Source organism: Triturus cristatus, chromosome 6, assembly GCF_964204655.1.
Source record: "Triturus cristatus chromosome 6, aTriCri1.1, whole genome shotgun sequence".
Lineage (NCBI taxonomy): Eukaryota > Metazoa > Chordata > Amphibia > Caudata > Salamandridae > Triturus > Triturus cristatus.
This window is the reverse complement of record NC_140589.1, coordinates 1223110316-1223128749: the sequence shown is the minus strand read 5'-3', so window position 1 is coordinate 1223128749 and position 18434 is coordinate 1223110316. Positions and strand designations below refer to the sequence as shown.

At 42.2% G+C, this 18434-nt stretch overlaps 1 protein-coding gene across 2 annotated transcripts in view; it reads left to right on the top strand.

Annotated features, from left to right (window-relative positions):
• REV3L (REV3 like, DNA directed polymerase zeta catalytic subunit) overlaps positions 1-18434 on the top strand; it is a 1079635-nt gene that overhangs the window by 741930 nt on the left and 319271 nt on the right. For both annotated transcript variants that reach the window (XM_085612140.1, XM_085612139.1), the window contains exons 14-15: positions 15096-16003; positions 16993-17075. In XM_085612140.1, coding sequence (XP_085468266.1) covers positions 15096-16003; positions 16993-17075 — 991 coding nt within the window. The remainder of the gene's footprint in view (positions 1-15095; positions 16004-16992; positions 17076-18434) is intronic.

Sequence of the window (18434 nt, the reverse complement as noted above, 5' to 3'; positions counted from 1 at the left end):
ATAGTTCATTATAACATTTTAAACTTAATGAGCTCATTCAAATCTACAAAGCAAAGTGTGTCTCCACTGAGGTGTATGGTGCTGGGGTCTGGGGCTTCGCTGATCTGCTTCCGAGTCAACGAGTGGAAAACAGTTTAAGATATTGTCTATCCGTACTGAATAGTACCTCATCGTACATATGTCATGCGGAGTTGGGCCTTCCTTTCATTCCGGATTTAATAAAGCTAGAGCCTGTTCTAGGGCCTGTTCTCTTATGGCACAGGCTCTGGACTAAAGAAGAAGCAAAGTTCAACAGAGATATTCTCATAGATAGTCTGAAATTGGAAGGGGCCCTAAAGATCCCATGGTTAAGATATGTTCGAGATTTTTGCCAAGATATAGGTTGCATAGAATATTTCACCAACCCAAGAACTACCCAGAAGATAACGAGGAAGGAGTTTTTTTTTTAAAAGAGGGCCTTCTGTTTTTGGATACTATTAGAATGTCATCTGAGATTACAAAACCAACTGTCCTGCACAATCAGTTGATTTTAACATTCAATTCCATTTAACTTTTGTACCAGGTGTTTGATAGGTTTTTATTAACTAGATTTAGGTTGGGGGTTTTTCACAGACGTGTTACCCTTGCGAAAATGAACGACTGGGCTCAAGACCTTCAAATGTGTCCTTGTGACAACTATTCATCACAGTCTACGATACATGTCGTTCTTTTTTGCAGGTTTTATACTGATGTGAGGAAAGTTTGTATACTACCAGTATTAAAATCTCTGGGGCTTTGCCAATGTCGACATGCTCTTCTTGCATTACAACATTTGGATACGAGCAAAGGTTTTTTAGGATTGTAACTTTTTTAAAGCGTGTATTGAGTCAAAGGAAATGTATGTCTGTTTAACATATTTTTATTGGAAAGTGGAACTATGACAATTCTTTCAGGTGGTCTCCTTCCCAGTTTTCTTGCAAAATTTGTAAGGGAGATTGTTGTTCTTAAGAGAGCTAGTTTTTTCGCTGAAACTTGTTGTACCCAGGTGTCATTTTGGTCAAAGAGAATTCCCAGATACGAGAATCTCTTGGTGACCCCAATCTTCTGTCGTTTCACGAACATGTCCTTAGACCTCTTGATACCATGGCCGCACTGCATGATTAAAGTCTTCGAGGAATTCACTCTTAGACCGAGAGCTTTTATAAAATTAGAAAAACTGTTTACACCCTCTGGAGGCCTACTTGTGTACGGGACATCAATACCGCGTCATCCGCATATAGGAGAGCTGGTATTGGGCGTCCGGCTACTTGAGGCAAATCTTGATTGTCTTCCAAGAGTGCCTCACCCAAACCATTAATATAAAGATTATAAAGAAACGGGGCCAGGACACAACCTTGCCTGACCCCCTCCTTATTGGGAATGAGGCAGAGAACTCTGCATTCAAACCACAGCGTACACATGCCTTGGCATCATTATAAAAACGCTTAAGAAAATAAATAATCTGAACATCAACCCCCATAACTTCTAATATTGACCAGAGTTTGCTGTGGATCACACAGTCAAAAGCGGCTGTGAGGTCCAAAAACGCTAACAGCTTCCCCTTCTTCACCCTTGTGTATTGCCCCACTAAAATTGATAGGTTTAAACTCTTCTACCGTCCCCAAGTCCACACGAAAGCCATATGGTAGATCAGATACAACCGCGTTATCCTCCGCCCAGTCCTGGAGATGTTATATTATTATTAGACCTGCTACTTTTGTTAGGGCATCCAATAAAGAAATAGGCCTGTAACATCCAGGATCCTGTTGATCCCCCTTTTTAAAAATTGGCACAATGGTAGATTCTACCCAAGTGGGTAAAAAAGGGGTACAGCAGCTAGCAGAAATTACCTGGATGATAATTGGCCCCCACAAATAAATATTTGACTTAAATAAGTCTACGGGTGTCCCGTCAGGACCCGGGGCCTTACCGCCCTGACTTAGAGAAAGTGCCTGATTCACTTTACCTTAGGTAAACTCCGGGCCTGAATAATGAAGTAAAGAAACCAAATTATGTTCCCCTTGACCAATATTACCCGCCACATCAAAATTTTCCTCGCCATTATATACTTTTAAGAAATATTTAATCCATTGTTACTCAGTAATGGCAATTTCAATGGACAGACTGGCTTCATTGGACAAAAAAGGTACTTTAACCGCCTTCCAAAACGCCAAACTATCTTTCACTATCGAGGCCTTATGCAATGCCTTCCTCACTCCAGTCGGGTTTCTAGGTGTCTTATGTAGCTCGTTTTTTTTAATTGGAGTATCCCAAAGTACACCTAGAATCAAACCATCCACGTGATTTACCCTTACTACTTTTCCGAGTAAGCAAGGATTCTCTTATTACGTTAGATATCAGCTGTAAAGAGGCTAAAATACTGTCTGGGGCAGCAGTTTTGCTCAAGTATATCTCGAAAGCAGATTTACATTTATCAACCACGGTCTTGGTTATCACTGCTTACTGGGTCTACCATTGACCAGCGCAAGGAATACCCATTTGTTCTCCCAATAACTATATTTTCTAACAACTGGTCATCTTTATCAGGTCTAACAGAGTTACTTGGTGATAATAAAATTGAAAGACAGAGGGGAAAATGATCACTCAAAAGAGTTATCTGCAACGCCAAACGAGTGAAGACTATGCATGTGACTGTTGGGCATTAGTATGTAGTCGACAGTAGAACATAAACCCCTACCATTAAAAGTCCAGGGCATGGGGGCAGGTAATGGGCATGGTTTGTTTACAAAACCCAAATCAAGGCTGAAGATCAGTTCATTAAGCAACTCTCCCAACACAGAGTGCCGGAAATGGGAAATAGTTGCTCCTTCTTCATTTAATAGGCCACATGAGTTATCTTCAACTTTAGCCCATAATGCGCAATTGAAATCCCCTGCCAGGGTTAACGTCATATGTTTGGCCTTGTTATTACTAACAGACTTCAAATCCCTGGACAGTTTTTTTTTTCCCAGTAAGCCCAACCTTATCTGATGGGATGTTATTATAAAAAGTAGCCAAAGCAATACAATGTTTTGCATCTACATGGATTACAACCATTTGATAATAAGGTTCATCAACAAGCATAGTTATCTCCTTTACTTTCAGACTACTCGCTATATATGTGCATAGCCTGCCCTTAGCCCTTCCACTCAACCCGTCTAATGCCGGGGTATGATACGTCCTATACCCATTCATGTGAAACACTTCCTTAGCCCATGTTTCCTGGAAACATAATATCTCATATTTTAAAATAAAATCCCACCACAAGTGGTTATTTAGCTTGGAACGTATACCAGAGATATTCCATGAAACGATGTTACAAAGGGCTATGTTGCTAGTAACTGCAACATTAGTTGGGGCTACCATTCTTGGTGGCACATCTATGTTTTTGTGTACGTGATCTAAACTTGGGCATCCCGGGGATTCGGTTAAGACTTCCAAGTTCGAGTCGATTGTCCCTGAATCCTCCTCTTTGTGCTCCCTAGGGGTTAGAGAGGGAAGGCAGTCATCTCTCTCTGTCTAGGTCAAACCAGAGTTACTATTCTGTATGCGGACGTAGTCGCCCCTGCCTCCAGACAGGCCAGACTTGAGATTAGTGTGGGCATCAATCCCCGGAGTCAGTCAGTCAATATCTTCCAGTAGGGTCAAAATATCATAACGGTTACTTACTGGAACCATTTATCTAGTCTGCCTGCTCCCTATGAGATTCTCCTCCGTGGGTATGAACCAATGAGGTCTGTGGGGTTGATTAAAAAAAAAAAAAAAAAAAGCCCAGGGGTAATATGTTTATGCCGTGGGCACTGACAGACCGATTACCTCCCCTTTCCAGGATTGTTTGCACCAAGTTTGGTGAGCTAAAGGTTAGCACTACACAATCTCCCTCTAAGGATTTTGCTGAGTTACCCACCCACCCTATTCTCCGGGCCATTTTAAATTCTGAAAAAAGGGTAATATTTATGCCAGTCCTTGTGCTTAGAAGGTGCAGCGACGTATTCCTTAAGGTAGACAAGTGTTGAGAGACATTATGTGATAGGGATGGAACATTAGCCATAACAACCGTATAAGGGGTTGCTTCTGGCTGTAGATTCAAGCTTCGTATCGGGTTGGAAAAATTTCCCTGACTAGATTTCTGATAATCTTGAATGTTTCTACCTTTCCCTTCCTCATTTCTGAAATTCGTCGTAGCACCAGGTACACCATTTACTAAGTTGACAGTATGACCACAAGTCGTGGTGTGTTCAGCTATACGATGTAAATGTCCCTGGGAATCTACCGAGGAGTGTCCCACTTTTGAAGGTGGATGCCCAGTCGGAACAGGGGCATTAGCTGTGCTAAGGGTAATGTTGTTAGAAGTAGTCGAATTTTGTACATGCCTGCTGACAGAGGTACATCCGGGTTCACCATCTCCTTTATCTGTCGTATCAGGGCTTATATTTGAACAAATGACCGATAAAGCCGGGGGTTTGCTAGTAGCAAGCTCCTCTAGCTTAGTTAATCTGGCTTCTACCATAGTTATATTTTGCAATATTGGATCCAGTAAAACTGATATCAATGTTTCTAGTCTATCCCAATAATCATCCTCTTGTACGCAAACAGGTATCCTCTCTGTTACAGTGTGTGGAGCAGCTGTGGGGGTCCCTTATTGAGATCTCTTTCATTAATAACAGTTCTAGATACCTGCCCAGGTATTTTTAGGCCAGGTTTACTCTCTTTCTGGGGTCCTCGACTCTTCCTTTTTTATGGGTGGAGGTTCATTAGTATTTTCCTCACTTAATTTAGCTTTCTGGCCTCTAGTAGTTACATTAGGCCTGTCAGATCTACATTCTAAATCGGAAGATATAAAGAAAGCTATTTCCATCTCTATCTCTGTCTCTATGTGTTGCATCGGACTAATTCGAGGAGAAAGCACTTGGTGACTACTTAGCATAAATGTTTCTACAGGAACAAGGGCAGGAGGGGGTCTGATCTGAGAGGGCAGGGGCTCTAGAGATAATCTACATTCTGTGAGTTTAATCTCATTGATAAGTGCCGACTCCCCCCGCAGTAAAAAAGCATCAAGTGCCCCAACGACACCCTGTCCTGTACCTAATTTCCGTTTAATCATGTTGAATGTGCAAGGTCAATGACCGTGAAAAAGGCAATTGAAAGCAGTACTTTACCACGGAATTGCAATTATCCCAATATCAAAGTTTTTAGGGAATTGGCCCAGCCCGGCCTCCTTCGGTCTCGGACAGGCGCAGATGGGCCTGCCCTTGGCCCGGGCACGCCCGCGCACGGCCCGCGCTGCAGGAGCCCTGGCCACAATTTAAGCACCTCCAGGCGCGTTGAAAATGATTTTCGCGGCGAGCGCATCGCGTGACTGCTGGTGGTTGCAGTCCCCTCCTCTCCTGACCGCAGGAGTGGGCAGAGTAATGGCAGGCAGGTAAACAGATAAAGCAATTTAAGCGCCTCCAGGCGCGTTGAAATGACGGCGGCGAGCGCGCCGCGTGAATGCTGGTGGTTGAAGTCCCCTCCTCTCCTGACCGCAGGGCTGGGCAGAGTAATGGCAGGCAGGTAAACAGATAAAGTTGAGCTCCCGCAAACACATACCATCATACAAGCTGTCATTAGGAGCTGACTAGACTACGGCAACACACTCTTCCCCAGAATCACAACCCACCTCATACACAGACTCCAGATTATTCAGAAAGCAGCCGCCAGGCTCATCCTCAACCTCCCTTGCAGCTCTCCTATCTCACTTCACCTCAAGCAGCATTGGCTCCCCATCCAGAAACAGTCAGTTCCAGCTTCTTATCCCACACATTAAAGTCTCTTCACAACATAGGACATGCCTACCTCAACTATTGCTTACACTTCTATCAACCCACCAAACACCTGTGCTCAGCGTCCCTTGCAAGCACCTTGCACATCCAAAGAAGCAGAGCAGGAGGTCGTTCTTTGTCATTCATCGCTACCCTTGATGACCTCCTCCCACCACATCAGGACCTTCTCTTTGCTTCTCAAATTCCACAAGTAGCTGAAGACCTGGCTTTTAAACTAGCTAACCCCACAGTGCATCTAGGGCACAGCAGGGTATAGGCTCATCCTACTCACCTGCCCAGCACCTGGATAGAGTCACAGGTGATGAGCATTTTACAAATTTACATGTGTATACGTGTGTGTGTGTGTATATGTGTGTGTGTGTGTGTGCATGTGTTAATAACTCATACAAAAACATAAATCTAGTTTCACACCTGTGAATATCTGCAAACATAAATATTTGTAGATGGTTGCTGTGTCTTCTTAGTTATATACACCCACACTTTTTGAGCCTATATATTATAAATATAGTTTAAACCTTAGCCCAAGACTTGTGCCAAAGTCAAAATTTAAAAAAGTCTATTTTTTATGAGCCTACAAAGGTAAACCAGTGACTTATGCCAAGTGATATTGACAATTGTGCATTCCGATATATAAAATTAACATGCATGTTACCTTGTTTTTCAACCGCTTCTACTTATTAGCCAGCATATTTCAACACTAGGTATAAGCAGATGAACCAATGATCATTTTGCTCCTTAACTTCTCTAGTATTAGATGTCTCATAGATTCACATGCTTAAATCATTCTCTGTCATCGAAGTAGGAGTCCCACGGTATAATTACAAAGCAGTAATGTGTTATAGATATGTCAAGCAGGCTGTAAAGCAACATATTTAGTAACCAATTCACATTGTTTAAAAGGAACTAAACTTCTGTCAAATCAGGCTACAGCACCCTGTGAACCATTCCCCTCAGAGGTTACCATTCTTCAGATTTTCAACCGCACGTCTTGTGATGTTAGTTTTCTTCAGCTTTGCCCAATTTTCTTCAAAAAAGTGTTGCATCTTCAAGATTTTACTTTCACAGCAATTAATATAGGGAAAAGTCTTCCTCGCAAACTCTGACGAAAGATTCTGACAGACCACTTCAAAAAAGAGCCTTTTCAGACTTAGTGGTTCCTGTGGGAAGAAATGACTTTATTCTGAAGACCTCCACAAGGAATCTATATATTGCCTTTACCCTTCACATATAAAGTAAAAGACTGCAAAATATGTCACACTTTCTCCTCAAAGACTTTATAAGACAGAGAAGGTAGGCTACTGCTGTGGCTTCAAAAGTTCAAGAACAAGGATGCACCAATATCTGGTGAGGAAAATGAAACTACCTTAAAATCCTCCAAAAGATTTCAGAAGAGCAATAGATCAGAGAGTCACTCTTCAAAACATCAACGAACTGAGCATCATCCTAGAAAGGCTTCCACATAGACATTGCAGACTATCTGAAGAGCAAAGCTCATCTTCAAGGCACACCAAAAAGGAGGATTCCTCAAAAGCCAGATCTGAGCATACAACTCCAGTTCATTAGATTGAATGTTTTCTTTATGACTTCAAGTAGCTATCGCAAAAGTCAGTAAAAGAGATTCCCATAATAGACTTTTTTTTAGAAACTTCATTTTCAAATTTTTCCCACTTATCAACGATACATAAATCTTGGTTCACTGTCAAACATAGCAACATAAGATTAGTAATGACAATCACATATTTGAGCATTGTAAGAACAACATATCTGTAGGTATTAAATTATCAGAATCTGTACATCATTAAGATCACAGTCCCCACTGGTTTCCCTGTCCCTCCTTCAATCTACATCCAGTAATTGCTTCCGCCTCGGGTCCTCAGAGGTCTCATACATAAAAAGCCAAGCAGTTAATAGTTTTTTTTGCCATAGTGTGGAGTCCTAGGGATATGTAACATCACATCTAAAGGATAAAGGATAAATCTGTCACCCCACACCCTCCGGGACTATGCCACGCTCCAGTTGAGAGTTTGAGTTCTGCCGTAGTGCTTCCACATATGACCGATATGGGCCCCATTTGGGGTGGGATGAACTAGGCATAATGCTGGCATATATCTTGCTATTAGTGTTACAATATGCCAGGCTGCGAAGCCAACCTTGCAGAGTAGGAGGTGACCTGCGGCCCCACAGTAGAGCTATTTCTCTTTTGGCCAGCAGCAGCAGCAGTAGTCCGAGGGACGCGAATCTTCTAACTTTTTATTATAGAAATTAACTGTTTAGCCCAGCAACGCCACTTCCGGTGTGGGGATAAGGGACAATTTAGTCATGCCTCCTAGTGTGTGGTGTACTTGCTCCCAGTAGGCCTGCAGTTTGGGACAGGTCCACATGAGGTGTGCAAAATCTGCATGTGGGGCGGCGCATTTCTGGCAATTATGTGGTCTGGACGGATCCAGTCTGTGTGCTTTGGCGGGAGTAAAGTAAATTTGGCGTAGGAATTTGAAATGGAGAAGTTTATGCCTACTGGTAAGAGAGACTTCCCTCGTTACTTCGCAGCACTTCGCTCACTGTTCATCTGTAATGGTGCAACCTAGGTCGTTTTCCCATGCATTACGAACCTTGTCATCGTTCACTGGCCTCATGCTAGCGCACGCTTTGTATAGTTTAGATATGAGATGAGCACCAGTTTCGCTCTCGATGATCAATGTTAGTGGTGTGAAAGGGTCGGGTTCAACTGGGTAAGTAAGCAGTGTGGCGCTCAGAGCCCTAGTATGAAGTTGTTCATGAAGGAGACGGCTTGGAAACTGGCGTCATCCAACACCAAGAAGATATGCCCCTCCGGGTATAAATCTTCCATTTTGGTTAAATCAAATTTAGCTTAGGTGCGTTGTACCAGTTTTTCTCCCGCTATTGGCAGCCAGGAGGCGTTGGGGAGGTGTAGGGCAGATGAGTATAATGCAAAGGCGCCGGCGAGCCGCCGTAGCTTATCCCATGCCCTACTGGTGGTGGAAACTGTCGGGATATCGTTCGGGTCTCTGGGAAAGCCCTTCGGCAGTACAGTGGCCAACCTTTCCGGTAAGACAAAATCCGCCTCCGGGCGTAGAAATGGGATCCTTGCCTCCAGATGGAACCAGGCATAGGCGTAGCAACATTGGGCAACTGGAGATCTGGGACTCCATATCCCCCCCCCCCCTCTTACACGGGAGGGTAAGCACCTGCCAGTGAACATGTGCCCGCTTTCCTCCCCACACCAATTTGATGAGGTGCGTGCGCAATGTTAAAAAAAAAAAAAGTTTGTGCGTGGAATGGGAATATTGTTAAAAAGATATGAAAATTTTGGGAGCACTACCATTTTAAGTATCGCGACTCTGCCTACTATAGACAGCGGTAAACGCAGCCATCTTTCCACTTGACCCTCTAAGGCGCTAACTGCTCGCCCATAATTCAAGCTGAGGATTTGGGCAGTGTCCAGGTGGATATGAATGCCCAAATATTTCACTGAGTCTGTGCACCACTCGAGAGGGAATTTGCAGTCCCACGGAATTGTACTGGTTGTTAAAGGGAAGATCTCTGACTTGTGCCAGTTAATGCCTAGGCTCAAGAAGCTGGTGAATCTAATTATTTCTCTAATGAGCGGATCTAAGTTTTCCTGGGAATCTCTGACATAGAGAATAGTGTCATCCGCATACAGCGAGACTAGTAAGGGGCCAGTGTTAAATTGCAAGCCTCTATGTAAATGTCGTTCCTGGAAATGGCAAATTAAAGGGTCCATGGCCAGGATTAACAAGAGGGAGGGCCGTGTACAGCCCTGACGCGTGCCACGGGAAAATGAAAAGGGTCGGGATAAAGTGCCGTTCAGGCGGAGTCTCGCCATGGGCCGGCTGTATAGTAGTGCGGTGGTGGCTATAAAGCCCTTGGGCATGCCCATGGGGCGCATAACCGAGATGAAAAAGGGCCATTCCAATTAATCGAAAGCTTTTTCCTCATCTAGAAATTGCGGCCACGGGAACTTTCGTATCAATTCTATGAATAACAGAGAAGAGTGTTCTGATATTTAATGAGGTGGAACGGTGGGGGACGAAGCCCGATTGGGCCGGTGATATGATAAAATCCATCAACTTGGATTGGCGGTTGGCGATAACCTTAGCTAATATTTTATAATCTAAGTTTAATGACGAGAGGGGTCTGTGGGAGCTGCAAATGGATGGGTCTTTGCCAGGTTTGGGGAGGAGAATAATGACCGTCTCTCGGACCGTGGGGGGCAGTATCTGTCTCTCAAGTGCTTCGGCATAAACTTCTATCAACTGCGGCGCCAGTATGTCCTTGTATGACTTATAGAAGTCCCCTGTGAAGCCGCATTCCCATAATAGACTTCATATGGAATGAGGGAATTAAATAATGAAAAACCCAACCACTGTGTCAGCAATCATCCCTCATCTAGACAAGAAATATAAAGCACCAGGCAGCGCTCCAACTTGTCTTATTGGTCACTCTTAAGCTGATTCCGTAGGCGCGTAAGCAGCCCAACGCCAGAAATACATCTGCACAGTGCACTGCTCCTGATCTGGAGGGGAGAATTTTCAATAATAGAAGTAAGAGGTTTTCTACCATAGCATCAACCATAGTGAGAGCAACTAACGCGTTAGCCATTCTCGGATGCTACAACCAACAAATGTGGTCAGACATCAGTGCATATCTTGAATTATTGCAAGAAGATAAGCAGGCGGAAGCCAAGAAAATTGACTGTGCCTTAAACATCACATCTACAGACTTTAGACAACTAGCAGGAGCAGCTGTTCTCTGAAGGCAGGGATAGCTGAAGTCAACATCTTTTAGACCTGAGGTCCAAAGCAAAACTCATGATATGCCTTGTGATGGAAAGACACTCTTCAGGAAAGACGTCGATGATTCGCTTCAAACAATTAAAGCCAATACTGACACAGCTAGGTCGCTAGGTATTCTACAAGAAAGGTGTCCGCCCTTTTGAGGGATCAGAGATTGAGGACAGTTTCCTATGAGGAGGATTTCAATCTTACAGATATCCACATCAGATTCAACAACAGCAATATCCATATCCACAACAACATCAATATCGTCCGCCTCCCTCAGCAGCTTGCACAAAGCGAACACTGCAAAGAAAGCAAGGATCTCAAGCGAAGGACTCAAATAGAAGACTATGATGTGACTCGGGTGCCGGTCACAAGCCCATTGAAACAGCAGCCAGTAGGAGGATAGATGACCAATTTTTACTTACATTGAACTCTTATTTCAACAGACCAGTCAAACTTTGGAGTTTATACAAAACCTCCCCCATGCGCCTCCTCAATGACTACCACCCGCTCATCTTTGTCTACGGCGATTGGAAATTATCACAATATTGAGCAAAGGAGCTTTAGAAACACTTCCATTTTCTCTGAAAAATGTAGATTTCTATTCCTGTTTTTTCCTGATAAGAAAAAAGTCTGGAGAATTAAGATGGATATTGGACCTCAGAGAATTGAACAAATACCTCAGAAAGCAGTCTTTTCATATATCACATTGCAGGAGATCTTACATGTTCCTTACGGAGATTATATGACAAAATTAGATATCCAAGATGCCTATTTTCATATCCCTATACCTCCAAGGCATCGGACGTTCGTCAGATTCCATGAGGCCGGCAACCAATACAATTCAAAGTTCTCCCCTTCGGATTGAAATCTGCTCCCCGCATCTTCACAAAGTGGCTAACTCCCGTGTCAGCCTGTTTGAAACCAAAGAGTTACCTGAACGACTAGCTGATAAATACTCAGTGTTCTTGAGCAACAAAACAGTCAACAGAAGCCTGCTTTCAAACATTCAGCCAGTTGGGTCTCACCTAAAACACTCAGTCTTCCCTGCAGCCATCACAACACATTATGTTTCTGGGAGCAGATCTAGACACCGTAAAGGACAAAGCATACCGAACAGTGGATAGATGCTACAAACTGATAACATTAGCAAGCAATTTAATTTTTTTTTTAAAGTCGGTTTCTGTACGACTTTACAAATCTTTGCTGGGAATTATGTCATCGTGCATCCCCTTGATTCCTCTCTGACGCCTACAGATAAGACGTCTCTAGCAAGATTTAGACAAACAGTGGCTTCAGACTGAAGGTTCTTTCCACAAAGTCATAAATATCACCTCAGAAATGAAAGCTCTTCTCCCGTGGCAGGCACAAGAGTCAAACATGTCGACAGGACTTAGTTTCTTAGCTGAAGTACAATCATTTGTGATAACAGACAATTCCCTAGAGGGTTTGGGAGCTCATTTGCAGGACCTGGCGATCAGCGGAAAATGGCCTGCTCAAGAAAAAGTTCTCACATCAATCTGTTGAAATTAAGAGAGATAGCATTAAGCCTGCAGGCTTTTTTTCTTAGAATAGCCAGGTCTTCAGTCCTGATATTGATGGGCAACACTCCATCAATGCAGTACATAAACAAGCAAGGGGGAACAAGATCTCTCCCCTTACCTCGAGAAGCCCAAAAGATTTGGAAATAGGCATTGAAGCATCAAGTTCACTTGAGTGCAGATTATGTTCCTGGAAATCACAGTCAGTGGGCAGATATGTTGAGCAGAATGAAAAATTCTTGTCACAAATGGGGGCTCAACCAAAATGTTCTCAACAAAGTCTTTGCAAGAGGGAGAAAGCCAAATTTCACCCTCTTTGCTACAGCCCAGACCCGGAAGTGCCAATTCTCACCAAGCTAGCACCACCAACCACAATCCTGGGGGAATTATTTTTCAATATCATGGAGGGGAATATTTGCTTAGGCTTTTCCTCCAATACCTTTAATTCCCAAAGTCTGGCACAAGATAAAGAGGGGACCATGCAGAATAATTGTAATATCCCCAAGATGGCCCAGACGATACTCATTCACCACGCTACTTCTCAGTGGTGAAAGATTGGAAATGAACATCAATGCCCACTCTTCTCTCAATGAACAACAATTGCAGGTTTTATCTGGACCTGGAACCCTTGAACTTGTTGGCTTGGCTTCTGAATTCAACTAATTCTCATAGCTAAACTTCCCCCCTGAAGTGTAGACAAATTCTAGCTAAAGCCAGAGCAGACTCAACTAATGCAACCTATCAGTTCAAGTGGAAACAATTTGGTTTATGGTACATGGATAACAAAGTGCATTCACTCTCCTAGCAACCTCAGGAGATACTACCATATCCGTTAAATCTATCAAAATCTGGCCTTGCTCAGTCTTTAATTAAAGTCCATTCGGCAACCATATGTTGGTATAGGAGATCTTCGAACAATTCTTCTTTGTGGTCAAATAGAATGGATTTCTCAAAAGATCTTTTCAGTGTTTATCCCCCTTTCAAGAACCCTCCAGTTCCTTGGAAAACACAATACAGTCCTCTTGCAGCTAGCGAAGAGTTCCTTCGAACCTGTTCATAAAGCTAAACTTAAATATGTTTAATGGAAGTTAACGTTGCTTCTGCCACTCACTTCCGCCACAAGAGTAAGTGAGATACAAGCTGTCACCATCAAGGGGCCTTATTTGCAGTTTAGGGATGATCGAGTAATTCTAAGGACAAATCCTCATTTATCCCTAAGGTACTGTCACAATTCGATTTGAATGACCAGTAGTATTAAAAACGTTCTTCCACAACCCCAAGGGCATAACGGAGAAATCACTACATACTCTAGATGTTAAACCCATAAAATTCTATGTTGACAGAACCTGTGCCTTCAAGAGAAAGGACCAATTATTGATAGAATATGCCAACCCTCGTGAAGCCTTGTCCCTAAAAAAAATAAAAATAAAGCATAGCCTGTTGGATTTTATCAGTCATAGTCTTTGGCCATAATAAAGCAGGAAGACCTTTAGCTGGTGAGAGCACATTTTACCAGGAGTATGTCTACGTCGACAACAGTTTTTGCTTGTGTGTCTAAGCAAGAGATCTGTAGAGCAGTAACTTGGAAAAATAGACGCACATTCACCTAGCATTACTTTTTGGTTTCAATGGTGCAAAATGATGCAGTGCTGGGCCAAGCAGTCTTAAAGGATCTGTTCCAGTAAGGTGAGCCATATAGAAAAGGAATATTGTTTCATATCTAACCACCATCCACTTTTCAGTGTATCTAGAAAATATTAGTGTATGTCTGATCAGTTGCTTACTATTCTGAATCAGGCAAGTGAATCTATGAAAGCTCCAATACTGGAGAAGGAAAAAAGTTGCTTACTTGTAACTGTACTTCTCCAATATTGGTATCTTTGGTAGATTCACATGCGACTAAGAGGCTCACCATTCATTCCTAGTAAGTTACTATAATCACTTGTGCTTGAAAATCTGAAGTATGGCAGCCCCAGGAGGGAGTTGGGAAACAGGGTGCTATAACCTGATTGGCTGAAGTTTAGTTCTTTTTAAACAATATTAATTTGCCATTTCTATAACACATTACTGCTTTGTAATTGTACCGTGGGACTCTCACATCGACGGGGAATGATTCAATCATGTGAATCTATGAAATATGCCAAAACTGGAGAACTACAGTTACAGGTAAGAAACTTTTTTCCTTCCTTTGAATAACCGAATCACCAATGATTAACATCAGACCTTCTCTCAGAGGGAGGATTTCCTCATCCTAGCGAAATTCAGCAAAATAATGAATAATGGATGGCTCATATGAGCTAGCCTTAAGTAATTTATATTGTGTGCATTGTGCACTTTGTTTAAGGAAGCAAATCAGGACATCATTTAAAACTGGCTAAAATATATCTTGCTTCGGCAAAATGGCTGTTTTAAACCTTTGCCATGTTATTTTTTTAATAATAAAAATGCAAGCATTTTCCACCATCTCTCCCTGAAATGTAGAGCTACAGTTATCCTCCTAGGTCTAGGTTTGTCACTCATAATTTGCACAATTGTGTAGGGTTGAGCTCAGCCCACTCTAACCAAAATCACTGGAAGATCTGCAGTCTATTGCCAGTTTCTAAATTGATAGTTTTTGATGAAAAGCAAGCTCATTTACATTCCATTGATTCCAAAGCCTGACAGTCGCCTCTAAAAGTGCCCCATTAATAAGCCTTATAACTGTCACATTATGACGTTAAGCCACTTGCCTTTCAATCATCGTGATTGATCTGTCATAAATGCATTAGTTGAATGGTGCCTCTTCAAGGAAAGCGTAGCAAGAGGATAATATAAAGGCCTTTGATTTCTATATTATTGTAATAATTGCTCCTTAAGATGATGCTGCCTTTTTACAAGCGTTTTTTTCTTTGCAGAGAGGTTGGAGGTCGTCTTCTCACCGTAGAGACTAGACTCCCAAACAATTTATCAGAGTTTGAAGGGGATTTTTCATTGGATGGTTTGCGACTGTGGAAGACTGCATTCTCTGTTATGACACAAAACCATAGACCAGTATCACCCACACGTAACTGCCAGAGTACCTCAGTGCAAAGTAGAGGTAATGATTCTAAAGATCTGGATGATAAAAAATTAGTGATCATGCCCTGTAGAAGTGCTCCAACCCGCCAGCGGACTCAAGTATGGCTTCAAGCCAAAGAAGAATATGAGCGCTCTCAACGAACCCACAAAAGCAAATTGGTTATGCGTGCAAGTGAGAAACGTTGCTGTCCGGTTTTGCATGATGGAGACTCTATGGCACCTTCAAAAGACATGACTGATTCATATTCACAACCAGCAGCAACGCAAACAATTGAAAATAGGGACATCCCTCAGATCATAGAGCATGAATTATCCTCATGCACTACAGACTCCCCTCAAACACCTAGCAAATGTGGAGCCGCTCCAGACACGCAACCTGTGATTGAGCTTAGTGGTGAGGCTAAGAATGGATATTATGAAAGCTGTGATTCACCAGAGTCTCCAATCTTGCCATGTTGGCGGAACAATGTTTCCTCCCCGGAGTCTAAACATTGTAACCTGGATTATGACCATTTAAGACAGCATGAGCTGACTACAACACCAGTGAAAGAGCTTTGCCCTGTACTTCTGAAGAGTGGCGAAAACCATAATGAGGAGGACCCAAAAGAAGCTTTTCTATCTGTGGATCAACTTAATGAAGGTAGTGGGAAATCTAGATCGATTTGTCTGCACAGTACACCTGTTGTACAAAGACGACGTCGAAAATCAAGTTCTGAGTCCCTGTGCTGTACCCCAGTATCTGCAGGTAACAATCTACAACATTTAATGACGACACTGTTATCTGTGTACAGTATTGAATATGTTTACTTGTGCCCATTATTGACTTTCATGACATATTAAGGGATCTTTTCAAGTGCCAAGTGTACGGTCATGAGTAGGCTTTGATTTTTCAGTGAAGATTATGTGGCTAAAATGATTCTCCTCTTCTTTGCTCCTTACACATGTCCTTTTCCCCAGACCTGTTTGTAACGTGGTGGATGAATTATAGATTTGTAGAAGTGGCCATAGATCCTGGTACTGCATGAACTCTAAGATTTGGGATTTTTTGTACACCATGGTATTTTTTAATGATATTGTGGTCTTTAAGGACTTGGGCCATCCCCATTTGTTGCACAAAATTTCAACCCTGCCAACCTGCATGTTTTCTGAAGTAAACCATCCCTACGCTAGTTTTAGTTAATTTGAGAAGCAAACGTGGAGGAGGAAGAATTTTTCAGTGAATACCACAAATATTTGGCCCGTCATGCCTATCAAGCTACATTTACTAATTATAACTCTGCCTTCAGAAACCCACTCAGGACCATGCTGTTTCAATCATACTCGTGCTGGACAATTTACCTTGAGCTTGTATAATGATCTGGTTTAGTGTTCGTCCTATGAGATCGTGTTAATTTCAACAAAAATTAGAAACCTAGCATATCGAAACAGTTGAGCATTATCAACCAAACCTGAATAGGCACATTCTTATTAATCACACGCCTACTGTTAATTATCCTTCAAGTCTTTTTAATACTAGGGTATATTACCCCATTGTCTTACTGACATCTGGCGTCTGTCTGAGAATAGATTTCAATTGAGTAAATTCTGAAGAGAATGCCGCACATGGCGGTAGTAAAGCAAAACCTGTAGTTTGGGTGAGATGTCTTTTTTTAGCGAAGGATTACATATGTTGGTTTTAACATGCCTATATATTTGTACATTTCCGTCTGCGTACATATTTTTTCTTTTTTCCAGAACCAAAATTAAAAAGATTGAAACACAAGCGAGGCGATGGCCCCGACAGACTTCGGAGAGTACTGTTAACCACTCAATTGAAGGTGGGCAAATGGCTCTCTCTATTGTGGACATCATTGTTTCTACTAGTGCATGAGTTCACTTTAGATTGATGTATAAGAAACCAGTGAAGCCTATATTCGTTTTTTGTTGATTCTTTTAGTTTACAATACCTTTGAAGCATTTATATTTGTGACATCTTGTTTACCAAATTTATTCCATAACTGATAAGTCCTGCATACTTTAAATGGTATGTGAGATCACATCTTTTATTTTCCTCCTTAGATGAAAAAGCATTAGTAAAGTCATTAGGTCTGACCTTCTAAAGGCGAGTGCAAACCTGTTGGCTTTGCCAGTGCTTCTGTGCATTGGTGCTCGCTCGCGTTATTTTTTAATTTTTCATTTTTACTGTGCTGTTTTGAAGTGGCCATCAGCCATGTTGCAACTGCAAAGTAACCACACCGAAGTGGTAGCCAGTGAATCATGATGCTTTCATGCACTTGGTGATCATCTTCGATTTTTGTTGTTGTTGTTACAATAAATATAAAGTGCGCTGGCGAGCCTAAAAGTTAGTGGCCCTGGAAAAAATAGGAAGGGGTGAGTGCGATAAGGACAATGGAGCCACTGGAGAGCAACAGGCAACCTTGAGGGGTTGAGCAGATGGATACGAGATGAGAGCCCTCTCAACGGAGGGGAATAAAACAATTATTGAAGTGAGGAGCAGCTGACGAATAGGGCAGTGAAAGTAGAAAGGTAAAACTGGGGGGCGGAAGCTAGGGAGAAGTAAACGGGTGATTGAGAAGTAAAAGATGACATTCTTCCAAGATGTGCTTAATGAATGGGGAAAAAAAAGAGTCCCTTACTTCAGTAGTTGAAGGATAAAAATCCTCCTGTCAGAAGCACTGTAAAAAAGAAATAACCCAGGGCTGTTCACACACTTGAATAATGGGAAAAGTCTTTGATTCAGTAAGGGGCAGGGAACTGAGATGGACAAGAAAGCCATCCAATCATTAGCAAGAGTGTGACTCAAAGCTCAGTCTATATATTGTGTTGTAGACAATAGATCTTGGAAAACAGACAGCTGAAACTGTCTACAAGTGAGACATGAACATAAGTACATTTTTAACATATGTACAGAATTCAAACTTTTTTGTCAATTTGTGTGCATTTCCATGTAACTAACTCAGAACGTTCTCATGGCTTTGGAAACTGGAAACAAACATACAGTATATGCATAGTGTTTGTATAAAATGCTGCCCTGAAATAGGTTTTTCAATCCTTTGTGTGAGTGAGATACATATGCACACAGTCACACCCTCTCCTTTCACTGCCCCCCACCAAGGTGGGTTCTCGAATAGGTGTAGAGACTGCATTCTTACATTTGTGTGTATTATTTGCACGTA